General features: G+C 42.2%; 1 protein-coding gene across 2 annotated transcripts in view; it reads left to right on the forward strand.

Moving 5' to 3' along the window:
* Positions 1-995: 995 nt before the first annotated feature.
* LOC138795690 (T-kininogen 1-like) overlaps positions 996-13,040 on the forward strand; it is a 69,576-nt gene continuing 57,531 nt past the window's right edge. For both annotated transcript variants that reach the window (XM_069975103.1, XM_069975104.1), the window contains exons 1-4: positions 996-1,301; positions 2,756-2,860; positions 4,540-4,627; positions 6,848-7,026. In XM_069975103.1, the coding sequence (XP_069831204.1) occupies positions 1,116-1,301; positions 2,756-2,860; positions 4,540-4,627; positions 6,848-7,026 (558 nt within the window). In that variant the 5' untranslated portion in view covers positions 996-1,115. The remainder of the gene's footprint in view (positions 1,302-2,755; positions 2,861-4,539; positions 4,628-6,847; positions 7,027-13,040) is intronic.

Genomic DNA, 13,040 nt, shown 5'->3' on the forward strand with positions numbered 1-13,040 from the left:
TTATTACATTCACAGGTTACTGTTATGAACAATCGTTTTTATGTCGCTATGTGGTTGCTTATCATTCCTGAGGATGACCCACACAACAGGTTTTATCGGTGAACGAGTTATTACACAAACAGGTATGTGAATGATCTGCGAACTGCCAACGATAATTTTTCAACATGTTGATTAACAAAATTGAATGATTTTTTGTTTGTTATTTGATCGTTGGGTGTAATTACACAAACAGATAATTTTCAATCACTATATTGAATTTTTAAACGCTCCATGTAATAGGGCCTTAACTCTCAGCCTGCAGGAATAGGCATGTACAAGGACCCTGTAACTCCCTGATAACTGAAGGACAATAGAAACTTACAGTACAACTGCACTACAACATCCAGCTAGACAAAAGTATTTAGCAGGCCAGTTTTTTTTCTGTTGTGTTTAGGTACATGAAGCCTGCGCTTAGTTGCAGCCCTGTAGAAAAGGGCAGTTTCTGTAATACTAGAAATACTGCAGTCAGTGTAGTTGCAGTAGTGTCTATTTCATAATCTTTATACTCATGACATCACTCTGATAGTTCTGGTTTATAGGTTACAGGGATTATCTAAGATTTAAAAAAAAAAACACAGCTACTTTCCTGTAGGAACAGCCTGCCCCTGTCCCCAAATTGTATGTGGTATTAGAATTCAGTTCAATTCAAAAGAAGTGAGCTGCAAAAGTGACAACAAGACAGGTGCTGTTGTTGGGAGAAAGGGGCCATGTTTTTCTAAGCCTGGATAACCCCTTTAAATCTGAAACAATATTCTGCACTAAGCATTTATGTAAAAAATTGAACAGTACAAATAAATGTGTACTTTGTATGCCCAGAACCAACTACATATGCAAAAAAACTCAACTCCTAGGAAAACCCAACATAAGATATAGAGACAAGAACAGGGGTCTTGGTGCAAAGGTTGATGATTATTTACAAAGTGCACATTGGGAAATGTTTATAATCAAAGTTCAGTCACTTTTTCCCTGGAATAGGTGAACGTTAGCAGGTTTTAGGTCTCCACAATTGCCTGGCGTTTACTGCTTGATAATCTTCTGATTATTACCCACTAATCACAGGGGGATCAGCGGCAGCAATGAAGATCCTGCCCATTCTGCTGCTCTGCTTGCATTGTCTCCTAGGTTCTGCCACAATTGTTAATGATGACTGTAATGACCAAAATGTTTTCAGTGCAGTAGATGAGGCTCTGAGGTCCTTCAATAATGGAAAAGAAGACGGAAATATCTTTATTTTATACCAAATCACAGACGCCAAAATAAAGGTTGGTTGAACATTTATACTTTGATTGCTAATGTTTAACATAATGTTTAATAGAGATTATATGTTTAAGTGTTTAAAATAGACTTAACATGCTCATCACATGCACCAACCACTATTTCCACCATCCTGCTAAGATCATGTTAATGATATTTATAAGAAAAGAATTGTGTTTGAATGTTTGTCACTGTACATTTACTGGATGCCAGAGGTCATGCATTGTGGCTGAGAGCCTGTGTGCCTAGTGCTAGTGCCTAGTGCTCAATGGTCACTTGTGGGAGATGTTCTCCCTTAGAAATATTACTCTATAATACAGCATACAATAGAGCATGGCATGATTTTGTACTGAATTTGAGCATTTAAAAATATCCTGTAAAATATGGCCCCATATAAGCATACGGGTGTTGTTGTGAAACTCAGATCCAAAGGTATTTTTCTGCCTAAAACCTTAATGATTTACCTTAATGACTTATTATATAACTATAATAATACAATTAGGTATGACATTGATGTCATTGATGAATGATCAATGGGGTCTAAATGTAGACTTCCCCATCTGTGTCTAGAACAAAGAATGCCAAATTGGGGCCCATTCAAGTGAGTGATGGCAGGGAGAAATATGGAACACTTTTCTATTGTTATTTGTAATAAAGTGTCAAATGACAAGTACTATCACTTCCTCTATGCTCTTTCAATCATAATTTACATTGCCAATTTAAAAGACAATAGGGTTACGGTTTCCTCCCTACTGTAGGTGGTCACTGAATTTTGGCTGGGCTATTTTGGCTGGGCTTTGTATGATCTACAGTATGTCCAGTTTGTGTAAATTGCCATATAGCTTCTATGTGGCCCTACTGTACCTCAATATGCCTGTGATGCCATATGGAGCACATTATAATGGTGTACTTAAGTCTATGGCTATTTAGTAGTGACTTTGAGTGGTGCCATAAAGCATCATTTGGTGCCTAATTTTACTCAAAATCCTATAATAGGTCAATCAGCTGTTGATTTTTAATCCATTTAGTCCAGCCTGGTCCGGCATTGTACTACATTTACTCTCACATCTAAACTTTTATTCAACTTCTGACATGTCAAAGTAACTTGTCAGAAGAGGTGATCAGTGGGGGTCTGGCTGCTGACACCCCGACTGATTGCTAGAACAATGGAACGGAGGATGGAACTGCTCAGCTGAACACTTGGTCCATTTGTTTCTACTGGGTGTTCCTTGGACACCCTTTTCTAAACCCAAAATATGCTGAGCCTCATGATCGATTTAGGATGTTATGGAGGGCAAGGGCAAGATGCTTTTGTTAAGAGCTGGAGGTACACTTTAACACCTTGGAGACCTAACAGGATGATAACATGGACATGCCAAAAACAATCCTTAATTCAGACATAAGTATCAAGATGTAATGTGAGTTATTTTTACTCCAATCCATTATTTCCTTTTCCATTCAGAATGAAGATGGTCAAATTCATCATTATGTTGAGTATGAAACACATGAAGGTTCCTGTGAAGTGAAGAGTGGTAAATCATGGCAGGAATGTTCATCAGCATATGCCGTAAGATTTACCAATATCATTAATCAGTAGTGTATATTAAAGGGTTTGTTCTGTCAGTCCCGACGTTTTAGAGCAATAAACAAATATGTTAATCAGCTCCTTAGATACACTGTGGGCGTACCTCTCCCCCACAGAGGCCACCCCACCCCTCAGCCCATCCATTCCCTTTTTTTATAGTAGACGTCACCGAAAGAGGCGGCTGGCCGGCCAAGGAGGGGTGCTCTGTGGGGCAGAGAAAGCCCCCAGGGCTCCTAAGGAGCTGATTAGCGTAGTTGATCTTAATCAAATTACTGAAAAAAGGCGGAACTGACAGCAAAAAAGAAGAGCGGCGAAGCTAACAATACAGCATACAATAGAGCATGGCATGATTTTGTACTGAATTTAGCATTTAAAAAAATCCTGTAAAATATGGCCCCATATAAGCATACGGGTGTTGTTGTGCAACTGTTGTTGTGCAAAGGTATTTTTCTGCCTAAAACCTTAATGATTTAACTTATTGACTTATTATATAACTATAATAATACAATTAGGTTTGACATTGACTTGTAAAAAAAGCAGTAGCACCTGCTTATGCCCAGCTACGGCACAAAAGACCTGTAATGGGGAGCAACAAATGGGGGGGGGCCCTGCAGTCATCATCCCAAGACTGACATCCCAAAATTCCAAAAGGTCAATATTTGTGAATAAGGAGAAACTGGCCTACTGATTATGAATTCAAAGGGAAACCAACAGCACAATATTATTAAAATACACAAGGCATGTCATATTGTTGTTTGAACTTCCAGTGGAAGGAGCGACTATGTACCGATTGGAAGAGAACACATAATCACAGGTACTCATAAAGTAGAATAGAATATCTGCTATACCAGCATGCCATATGCCCCTAAGTATTTGCAGTACTCCTTACTCAATGAGCACCATGGTGGAGGCACAGTGCATAGTACCCCACATTATTACTTTATTGTCCACCATATATCCGCCATATAACGTCAACAAGACAAAAGCCAAATTCCCCTTGGGTTAAAGAGCACAGTTTGTACAGGAGCATGGTCCAATAGAAGACAGTATTACATGCTGATTGTTAGTGGTATTCAATGCTCCCTGTATTCCTGCCCAGGATTATGATACAAATAACAGCTTCTAGTGACGGACTGATAAAAAATTATTTATAAAACTCTCTATATATATTTTCTCGTTTCTGCTGCCCGTGGCTCTGGTGTTAATGTTACAAAGCATATTTAAAGCGAAGTTTGGCAAATTTTGTATTGCCCCCCCAAAAGCTGTGGCTGCTGAAGAGGATGATGGCAGGGGAACACTGAGGGACACAGGGCACTGGAGGGACACTGAGCATCCCCCTGCCATCATCCTCTCCAGCAGCCACAGCCCGCACAGCTCTGGGAGTCGGGTCGTGACATCACTATTTTATCCAGGAAGTGAAGCCTTGATGCAGTAGTAAGTGCAGGGAAAAAAGCACTTTATAAGCATTTCCCGTAATAAGTGTATATAGGGGATTTTTATAACTTTTGGGGGGCAATACAATACTTTAATAAAAAATGTTGCCAGACTTCTCCTTTAATCTTGCAGTACATTAGGTTAATTTCAATATTACCTGTATGCAAATATTGTTTTGTTTTTACATCATTGGATTGTATCATAGTCAATAAATGTTTCTTTTGTAGCATAAAGCCAAGTGTTCAGCCCACGTTCTGTTTAACAAAGATCTGAACCTCAGAAAAGTAGAGTCTCAAAACTGCAGCAGTCCTGAAGGTACGCACTAATATGCAATTTGTTGTGACCATTACATAGTATTTTGTTTGCTAAATTGAATCTGTTCATTCTGGACAGTGTAAGATTGTATAGGAACATGCCATACTGAGAAGGGTCCTTTAGTAATACATTTCAAGGAAGCATAGCAGTACAATCGCACAGAATTTGTGTTTGCGTCACAATTTGGCCTCACATTTCTCATATACCTCAGCATTCTGTCAAAATTGAATGTTTACATACATGAAAGTTTACTGGTACAAGCCCTATTGATTTAAATGGCCTAAACATCAGCTATTGACTATGTAATTTTTCAAGCGTATACAAGTTTTGCCAGCAAACCCACACATCCTAGTAAATTCAAATACATGCAAAAATGGCTTGATCACACAATCACTGTTTGAGCCTTTGAAGTAAAAGGGCCCATGGCTCTCTGTGCACATATACAACAGCAGCCAATTTTAACAGGAGCACACAATTTTAACAGGTTGCTGAATTAAAAGCACAACAGATCATGAAATGAAGAGTCCTAAGAAAAGCTGCCCCAGCACTGGTATGCTATGGGTAATGCAAAAATAAGCTTTCTTGGACAAGAGGTATATTGTCAGAGTGGCCTGTGTGTGTCTCTCATGATAAATGATAGGATAAATTGCTATGACATGTGAAGTATATAAAGGTAGAGGGCAGGGTAAAGGAAATATTATAGTCCCCCATATAGTAGTCAGCCCTCCCTATAGTGTCCAACATAGTAGCTAGCCCTCCTAAGAGTGTCCCATATAGTGGCCAGCTCTCCCAATGGTGAACCACATAGTGGCCATCCCTCACAATAATGCATCACTGTCCCATTAGTGCCCACACTAGAAGACTGGGCTGGACTTAGCTTTTTTGGCTCCCACACTGTGACTTCTCTGTCCGCAGGATGTGCCTGGCGCAGGGCGCTCTGCGGGGATGACTGATAGGCAGAGAAACCCGTTAGTGGCCTCTCTGCTTGTGAATCATCCCCGCACTGTATGCTGACAGGGAGAGAGCAGTGATTAGTCACAGGCGGCTTCCTGCCCAAATGACTATTTGCCGCCCCTCTCCCATCCGCGCGCACCAGAATTGAACTCCTTTTTCCATAATGCAAAGCTTCCACTGCAGTCGTGTCTGGTAGCCTTGGGGAGCAGGTCGAAGTGGCACAGAACCCATGAAGCCCAGCACTAACTGGCCTTACTTTGTGTGAGGTGGGATGTAACAGCCCCCCCCCCCCCAAAAAAAAAAAAAAAAAACACACACACACACACACACACACACTTGCATCTTGTTTATCTTTTGTTTACATTAATTCGCATACAGTTTCACTAACATTATATTTTAATAATTCAAACATTTCCATATGTGGTGATACTAAATATGTTTTTTATTTTTACTTGATTACGTGATTACATTTTTTTCTTTTTTTAAATATTTCTTTTAAACATTTTTGTCTCTTTTTTCCACTTTTTTAGTCTCCCTAGAGACTGCTTATATAATTTATTAATAATAATATATAGTGTCAAATGATTCCACAGCACTTTACATAGAAGAGGAGGAAAGGTGTCTATAGAGAGGCACAGGCACACAAAATGACTGAAAGAGCTTGTAGTAAGTAACTTACCTCAGGGCTTGATTCACAACCTACATTGCTCAGTACTGCTCTACAATATCCTCTGTGCTGCTACTGTTGTTTATTGGTGTACTGAAGAGATAATAGGGGAGAAGGATCTCCTCTTGTATGTTTGTGTATGTGTGTAGTGTATGAGAGACATTCTAGAGGCTATAATAGACAAAAAACAAAAAATGCATTTGTGACAGCTTATTAATTAAATTTTCCCCAAACAGGCATGCTTTAATCAGGCATATGTCTGTATCTCTGCTCTATTTCCAGCTGATACAGTATACAAGGTGCTATGATAGTGATAAGAGTGCTTAGGGTATAAACCCACACACCGTATACGCAGCATATTTAATGCTGCGATACGCAGCAAATACGCAGCAGATTAGATTTAAATAACTGAACACAGCATCAAATCTAAACCATCAAATCTGCTGCGTATTTGTTGCGTATCTGTTGCGTATACGGTGTGTGGGTTTGTACCCTTAAAGTGATAGTGAACTGTCACACAGGATAAGATAAAACAGTTTGATATTTACTTTTGTAATAATTTGTCTGTATTGGTAAATTAATAAAATTTTTGTGTCCAGTTATAGTGTGGCCGACTGTGACAACTGTTCACCACCAATGCCTCGGCTGTCCCCAGCCTATAGATATAGAAAATAAGGAATTGCTGTGCTTTGTTCACTCAACTATAGAGCAAGTAAATAACGATGCAGATCATCCATTCTACTATGATTTGGAGTCTATTGTGAGTGCCTCACGCCAGGTTGGTACAGTACATCTTACCTTCTCATTAAGAAATATCCCCTTTGAAGAAACATATAATCCAGTCAGAATGCACTACTGCAGAAAGGTTGGGGGTGGCAATATATTTGACATGGTTTTATATGGTCAGAAGTGATTTAAACTATTTTCTGCTATCGGTGACTATTCATGACACAAATGTGGCAGATAATGATCAATGGCAACCTAATCTGCTCTGGACTTTTTGGTTGTTTGACGCTATAGTTGAAAAATGCTTTATGCTAAACAACAGATCTCAATCCCATCAATGGAAGCCCAAACTATGCCACAGATCATGGCAGACACTGATCGATTTTTTTTGCTTGTTTTATTAGGGTAGCCTAATCTCCCATCTTTCACCGAATCACTGACCTCTTTCTAGCTGCCACAGTACCTAAGTTACTAAGTTATTCCAAAAGCCAGTCTATATACAAAATGAAGCAAGGCCAGGAAACTACATTTCCCATCACGCAGTGCCTCTCCCTGATTCGGGTGCCCACCCCCTTAGCTTTCTTTTCTGCCAACTGCAGGTCATTACTCATGGGCTTGGTGAATAAGACCAGCTAGGTTTGGGAGCATATTGTTTTTCCAGTTCCAAATCCATATCAAGTTCCAAAACAGCAAATGTAACAACATTCAGTGGGCAGTCTCAGATAGAAAGCAAACTTTTAAATCATTCATGGCAGCAAACTGCAACATTTCAGTCAAAAAGTCTTTATCAAACATGCTTACTAAAGACCATTTGGTTGAAATGTTGCATATTTGTACTTTCTATCTGAGACTGCTTTCTGAATGCTGTTACATTTGCTGCTACAAAAAAACTGGATACTCTGTAAATGGTGGGAATAGGGCAATGTGCACACCTCTGTAAATGTCCTCTTCACACCTTGCATATCCAGCTTCAATAAAAATCACAATCAAACAGGAATATCAAAGAGAATCTAGCATCAGATTATCCTAATTTATTCAGTACTTTTAACTTCTGTTATTATGTAAATTAGGTCATTCAGTGCATTGTGGGTGGTTCATTAGCCCCCAAAGCACTGACCCACCTGCAATCTCTTGCAGAAGGCCTACTAAAGAATATTTATCTGGCATTCTGCAGTAAATGCCGGCCTTCCTGCACAGTGCAAGATGAATGTTCATCGGTAGGCCTCTTGCAGAAGCAGGCAGGCCGATCAGTGCACTTCAGAGGAGTAAAGGACCACCCCCAGTGCACCAAACACCCTCATTTATATATAAACAAAAGTTAAAGTTACCCAATAACGCTGCAGTGCACCAATATAATAAAGGTACTCACACACTGGCTATGTTTACACAACGTCAAAAATTTAAAAGGCGGCCGATTTTCACATTTAAAATAATGTCCTTTTTGCCGAGATTTAATTGACTGCAATGGTAATGCATTAAAGTCAATGGGAAGACAGACGTCCAATGCACACAGTGTATTGAATAATGGACATTTTTGCCTCGGGCGTCAAAATAATGAACATGATCATTATTTTCGGACGTCTTTTGCAAATAGCGGACTTTTTCATTAGTACTTCACACACAGCTTTTCTTTTGTCACCATTCTTTCTCTATTTTTTGTATAGTATTAAATTTAATGGACTTTTCAATTAAGCCACGCCCAAAGGCCAATTAGTAACCCCAAACTACAATAATGTGCAAACGCCAGTCATTGCACTAAGGGGAGGAAAGGCTGCTAAATGAAGTCCGTTATTTTAGACTCAAAATAACGGATGTCATTTTAAACGGAGCTGAAAAAACGTTGTGTGAACATAGCCACCCTGTGCTCCCTGCCCTGATAGAATCAATCAGCAAGTTAGGATTGCCCAATTCACTGCCAGATTTCCTATATAACAAAAATATGAATAAGGTTAAGTAATAAACATTAACATATATCTTGGCTTGGGTTCACACCTTGTATTTTTAGTTGTTTTTTTTTGTCTTTTTAGGATTTACCCGTGGTTTTAGCTAAAATACTGATAACCCCTTAGTGCTGCAGCTAGTTTGGGCTTTAATAACCAAGCTAGAATTTCAAATTCTGACCGGTCTTACTTTATATGGTTATAGCGCTGTAAGGCAATAACATATGCTAATGATTCTGAGATTGCTTTTTCGTGACATATTGTGTGGTGAGCCCCCGAATGATGTTGTGGCGGTGGGACGGCCTGTCCTTGTGGTGGATGGAAGTGTGACGCCACTCCTTGTGGTGGATGGCCGAGATACAGCCGGACCGTAGGGGTTTTGTCACGTGATGCCAGTGCCTGGTGGGCAACCAGGTGTGATGGCACGCCTGCTTTTTGAGCATAAGGCCGGTTGTACCCTTCTCCCCTGTGGTTGGTGTCTTTTCGGGTTGCTGCAGGGTCCCTTGGGATTATGTCACAGGTGGTCAGAGTGGTATAGTAACCCTCCCGAATATTGGTAGTACCCGCCACCCACAGATTGGGGAAATGTCCCAAAGTTACGGTGTAGTGCTGTGCAGGTGGTAGTTAGTAATCACAGACTCAGTAATAACGTTGACTTGGTTTACTACTCGCAGGGAATACAATGAATCTTCAGGTACACTTGATACAGTTTCAATAAATACACATACATAGAACCACCAAATCTGTAGAATAAGTCCTGAGTAGGATGAAGTAGAGTTGATAACGTTGTACTGAGGTAGTAGAGAGGAGGGTGCCGTGAGAGTCTAAACCCAATTAGTAATTTGCTCTGCCGGGAGGTTGGAGTGCTTAGAAGAATACTTGTAGAAGAAGAAGACGAAACAACTTGTGCCTAGGGCTTGACCTTTCCTATAGTCTTCACACAGCCTTCTGCCCACTAGCTTTGGCTGAACCGTACTGATGGGTGACACAGGCCCCAGACCCTGTTACCTGGGATGAGCGGAATGGTTAGGGTTTCCTAAGTACATCCACGTTGCCAGATGGAGTTCATAGACTTTATGTAACTTTGGCTTAGCAACGCATCATACAGCGGGTTTGGTGCTTCAAGTAAGAGAGTTGTGAGAGCTTGCTGTTCTGCGTCCTACCCATGCCAGGTACTGACTAGAAACTAAATTGTAGAGGGGATCTGGCAGAGGGCCAGGGTCCAGGTAGAACCACTGAGAAGAGCTATCTGAGCTGCGTCCTTTCTCCTCCAAAGCTCAGCTAAGACTCCTCCTTCACCCAAGGGACTAACTTCCTAACAAGTGAGTGTGCTGTGCAGTGATTGGGTGGAAAGAGTTTAATTGAGAAACAGAATAGAAAAGAGAGAATTGGGCAATAAAAAGGAGAACTGGACAACAGAATCTGGTACATACACAAACAATAACCCTACAGTATACTTCAGCTGTGCAGCTTCTATGTCAGGATCGGGCGATACAAACAGGACAAGACAGTGGGCCCTAGGTCTGAACCCCCCCACTGTCACCTGCCTACTTGCCTCAAGCGGCCCTAGGCGGCTGTGGACAACCACGAAGACGTTCCCTATGCTGCGTAAGTGAAACACAGAACAAGACGGACAGACAAACACAATATAGAATAGTCAAACAATCCGGGTAAAACCACACGGGCAACTCAGTACACAATCAGTAACACAAGGGATAGTCAAAAGTCAAGCGGAGGTCAGAACACAAGTGAGTCAGGCAGAAGGAAATAGGATGGGGTGCGCAGGAATAGGATAAGGGGAGCTGGGATCAGAATGAACTAATAGCCAGCGATTAGAGGCTGGCTCTGACTTACATTTATACTGGATCAGGAGCCCGGACCAAAGGCTGATTGGTCCGGCCTCCAGAATCCAGACACAATTCAGCTGCAGCACTGCAGGCTGAGTGGCAGAGCGATCCAACACTCAGCCTGCATTGAAGCTGTCAGGGACGCCGTCGGGTCTCCGTGACGTCACTCGGCTCCGGCGCGCGGAGCGACGGCACGCTACTGAGCCGGCCGCCGGAGCCAAGCTGAAGACAGACGCCGCTGGAGCCCGGGAAGGTAAGTTCCTGATATTACCCCCCCTCTTATGAGGGGCCTCAGGACCCTTATCGACTGGACCGGGCCTAGACGGATTCTGGGCATGATATCGTGGGATCAACTGGGGAGCATGTATGTCCCTAACCGCCACCCAAGTACGTTCCTCTGGTCCAAAACCCCTCCAGTGGACCAGGTACTGTAACGAGCCCTGTACCCAACGAGAGTTCAGAATTCTTTCCACCTCGTATTATAACTCACCTTGAATGACCAGCGGAGCAGGGGGAGGCGAAGGGGACACAGGTGGCGCATATTTTTTTAGCAAAGCTTTGTGAAATACGTAATGAATTCTAAGAGAGGTTGGTAGTTTGAGTCTGAAAGTAACAGGGTTGATGACTTCCATGACGGTATATGGCCCAATGTATTTTGGCGCCAACTTCCCTGATTGTACCCTCAGTTTAAGATTCCTAGTAGAGAGCCAGACTTTATCACCATGTACATATTGATGGCCAGATATGCGTCTTTTGTTAGCATATTTTTGGTAGGACTCTTGGGCTTTAACCAAGCCCTGATGAGCCTGGGCCCAAACTGTGCACAGTTTAGACAATATAGCTTCGGCTGAAGGGTAAACTGATTCGGTGGAGTAAACAGAAGAGTACCTAGGATTAAATCCATACTTACAAAAGAATGGCAACATTTTAGTAGAATGTTGGTCATGGTTATTGAGTGCAAACTCAGCGAGAGAGATAAAATCGCGCCATTTGTCCTGGGTATCAGACACAAAACACCCAAGAAATTGTTCCAACGACTGGTTGACCCTCTCAGTCTGCCCATTCGTTTGGGGGTGAAAAGCAGAAGAGAAGGACAATGAAGTACCTAATTTAGCACAAAACTCTCTCCAGAATCTGGCTACAAACTGGACACCCCTATCAGAAACAATGTTTTCCAAGACCCCATGCAGGCGCAAAATATGGTTAACAAAAAGCGTGGCTAATAAGCGAGCACTGGGGAGTTTAAGCAGTGGAATAAGGTGACACATCTTTGAGAATCGGTCTACCACCACCCAAATCACAGTTTTACCCTTAGATACTGGCAAATCCATAATAAAATCCATCGATAAGTGCATCCAAGGTTTCGTAGGGACCGGCAGAGTGTGTAACAGCCCCTCCCGTGGCCTAAGGGGAACCTTGGACCTAGCACAGACTTCACAGGCTTCAACAAATGACCTAACATCTCGGGCCCAGGTTGGCCACCAGAAATGACGCGAGAGCAAGTATTTGGTACCTGCAATACCAGGATGTCCCGCCAAGACGGAACTATGGATCTCCTCCAGAACTCGGAGGCGAAGATTCGGCGGTACAAATAGGAGAGCTTCAGGAGTGTTATGGGGGGCCAGATCTTGTGACTGCGCGACTAGAGTCACCAGGTCGGGTTGCAGGACAGATACTACAATGCCGGGTTTTAAGATCGTATCGACCGGGTTCTCGGAGGTGTCTTTGGACTTAAAGCTGCGGGAGAGGGCATCAGCCCGGATATTACGAGAACCAGGTCGATAGGTGATTTTGAAGTCGAATCGAGTGAAGAATAAGGCCCACCGGGCCTGACGCGGAGAAAGACGCTTGGCAGTATCAAGATAAACTAAATTTTTGTGGTCTGTCAGCACAGTAATTTTATGTTTGGCATCTTCTAGAAAATGTCTCCACTCATCAAATGCCATCTTGATGGCTAGCAGCTCTCGATTACCAATATCATAGTTGCGCTCTGCTTGAGAGAACTTTCTCGAGAAGAATGTAACTGGCCGAAGATGGGTAAGGGTGTCCGATCCCTGTGACAAGACTGCTCCCACCCCCACCTCAGACGCGTCTACTTCAACAATAAACGGGCACTCGAAATCTGGCTGAGTCAATACTGGAGCTTCTGAGAAACAGTGCCAGAGGGTATCGAATGCCTGGAGAGCCTCTGTGGACCAGTGTACCAGATCCGCCCCCTTTTTGGTTAAATCCGTAAGAAGTTTGGATATGATGGAAAACCCCTTAATGAACTTCCTATA

The sequence above is a fragment of the Dendropsophus ebraccatus genome, chromosome 6 (genome assembly GCF_027789765.1).
Source record: "Dendropsophus ebraccatus isolate aDenEbr1 chromosome 6, aDenEbr1.pat, whole genome shotgun sequence".
Classification (NCBI taxonomy): domain Eukaryota; kingdom Metazoa; phylum Chordata; class Amphibia; order Anura; family Hylidae; genus Dendropsophus; species Dendropsophus ebraccatus.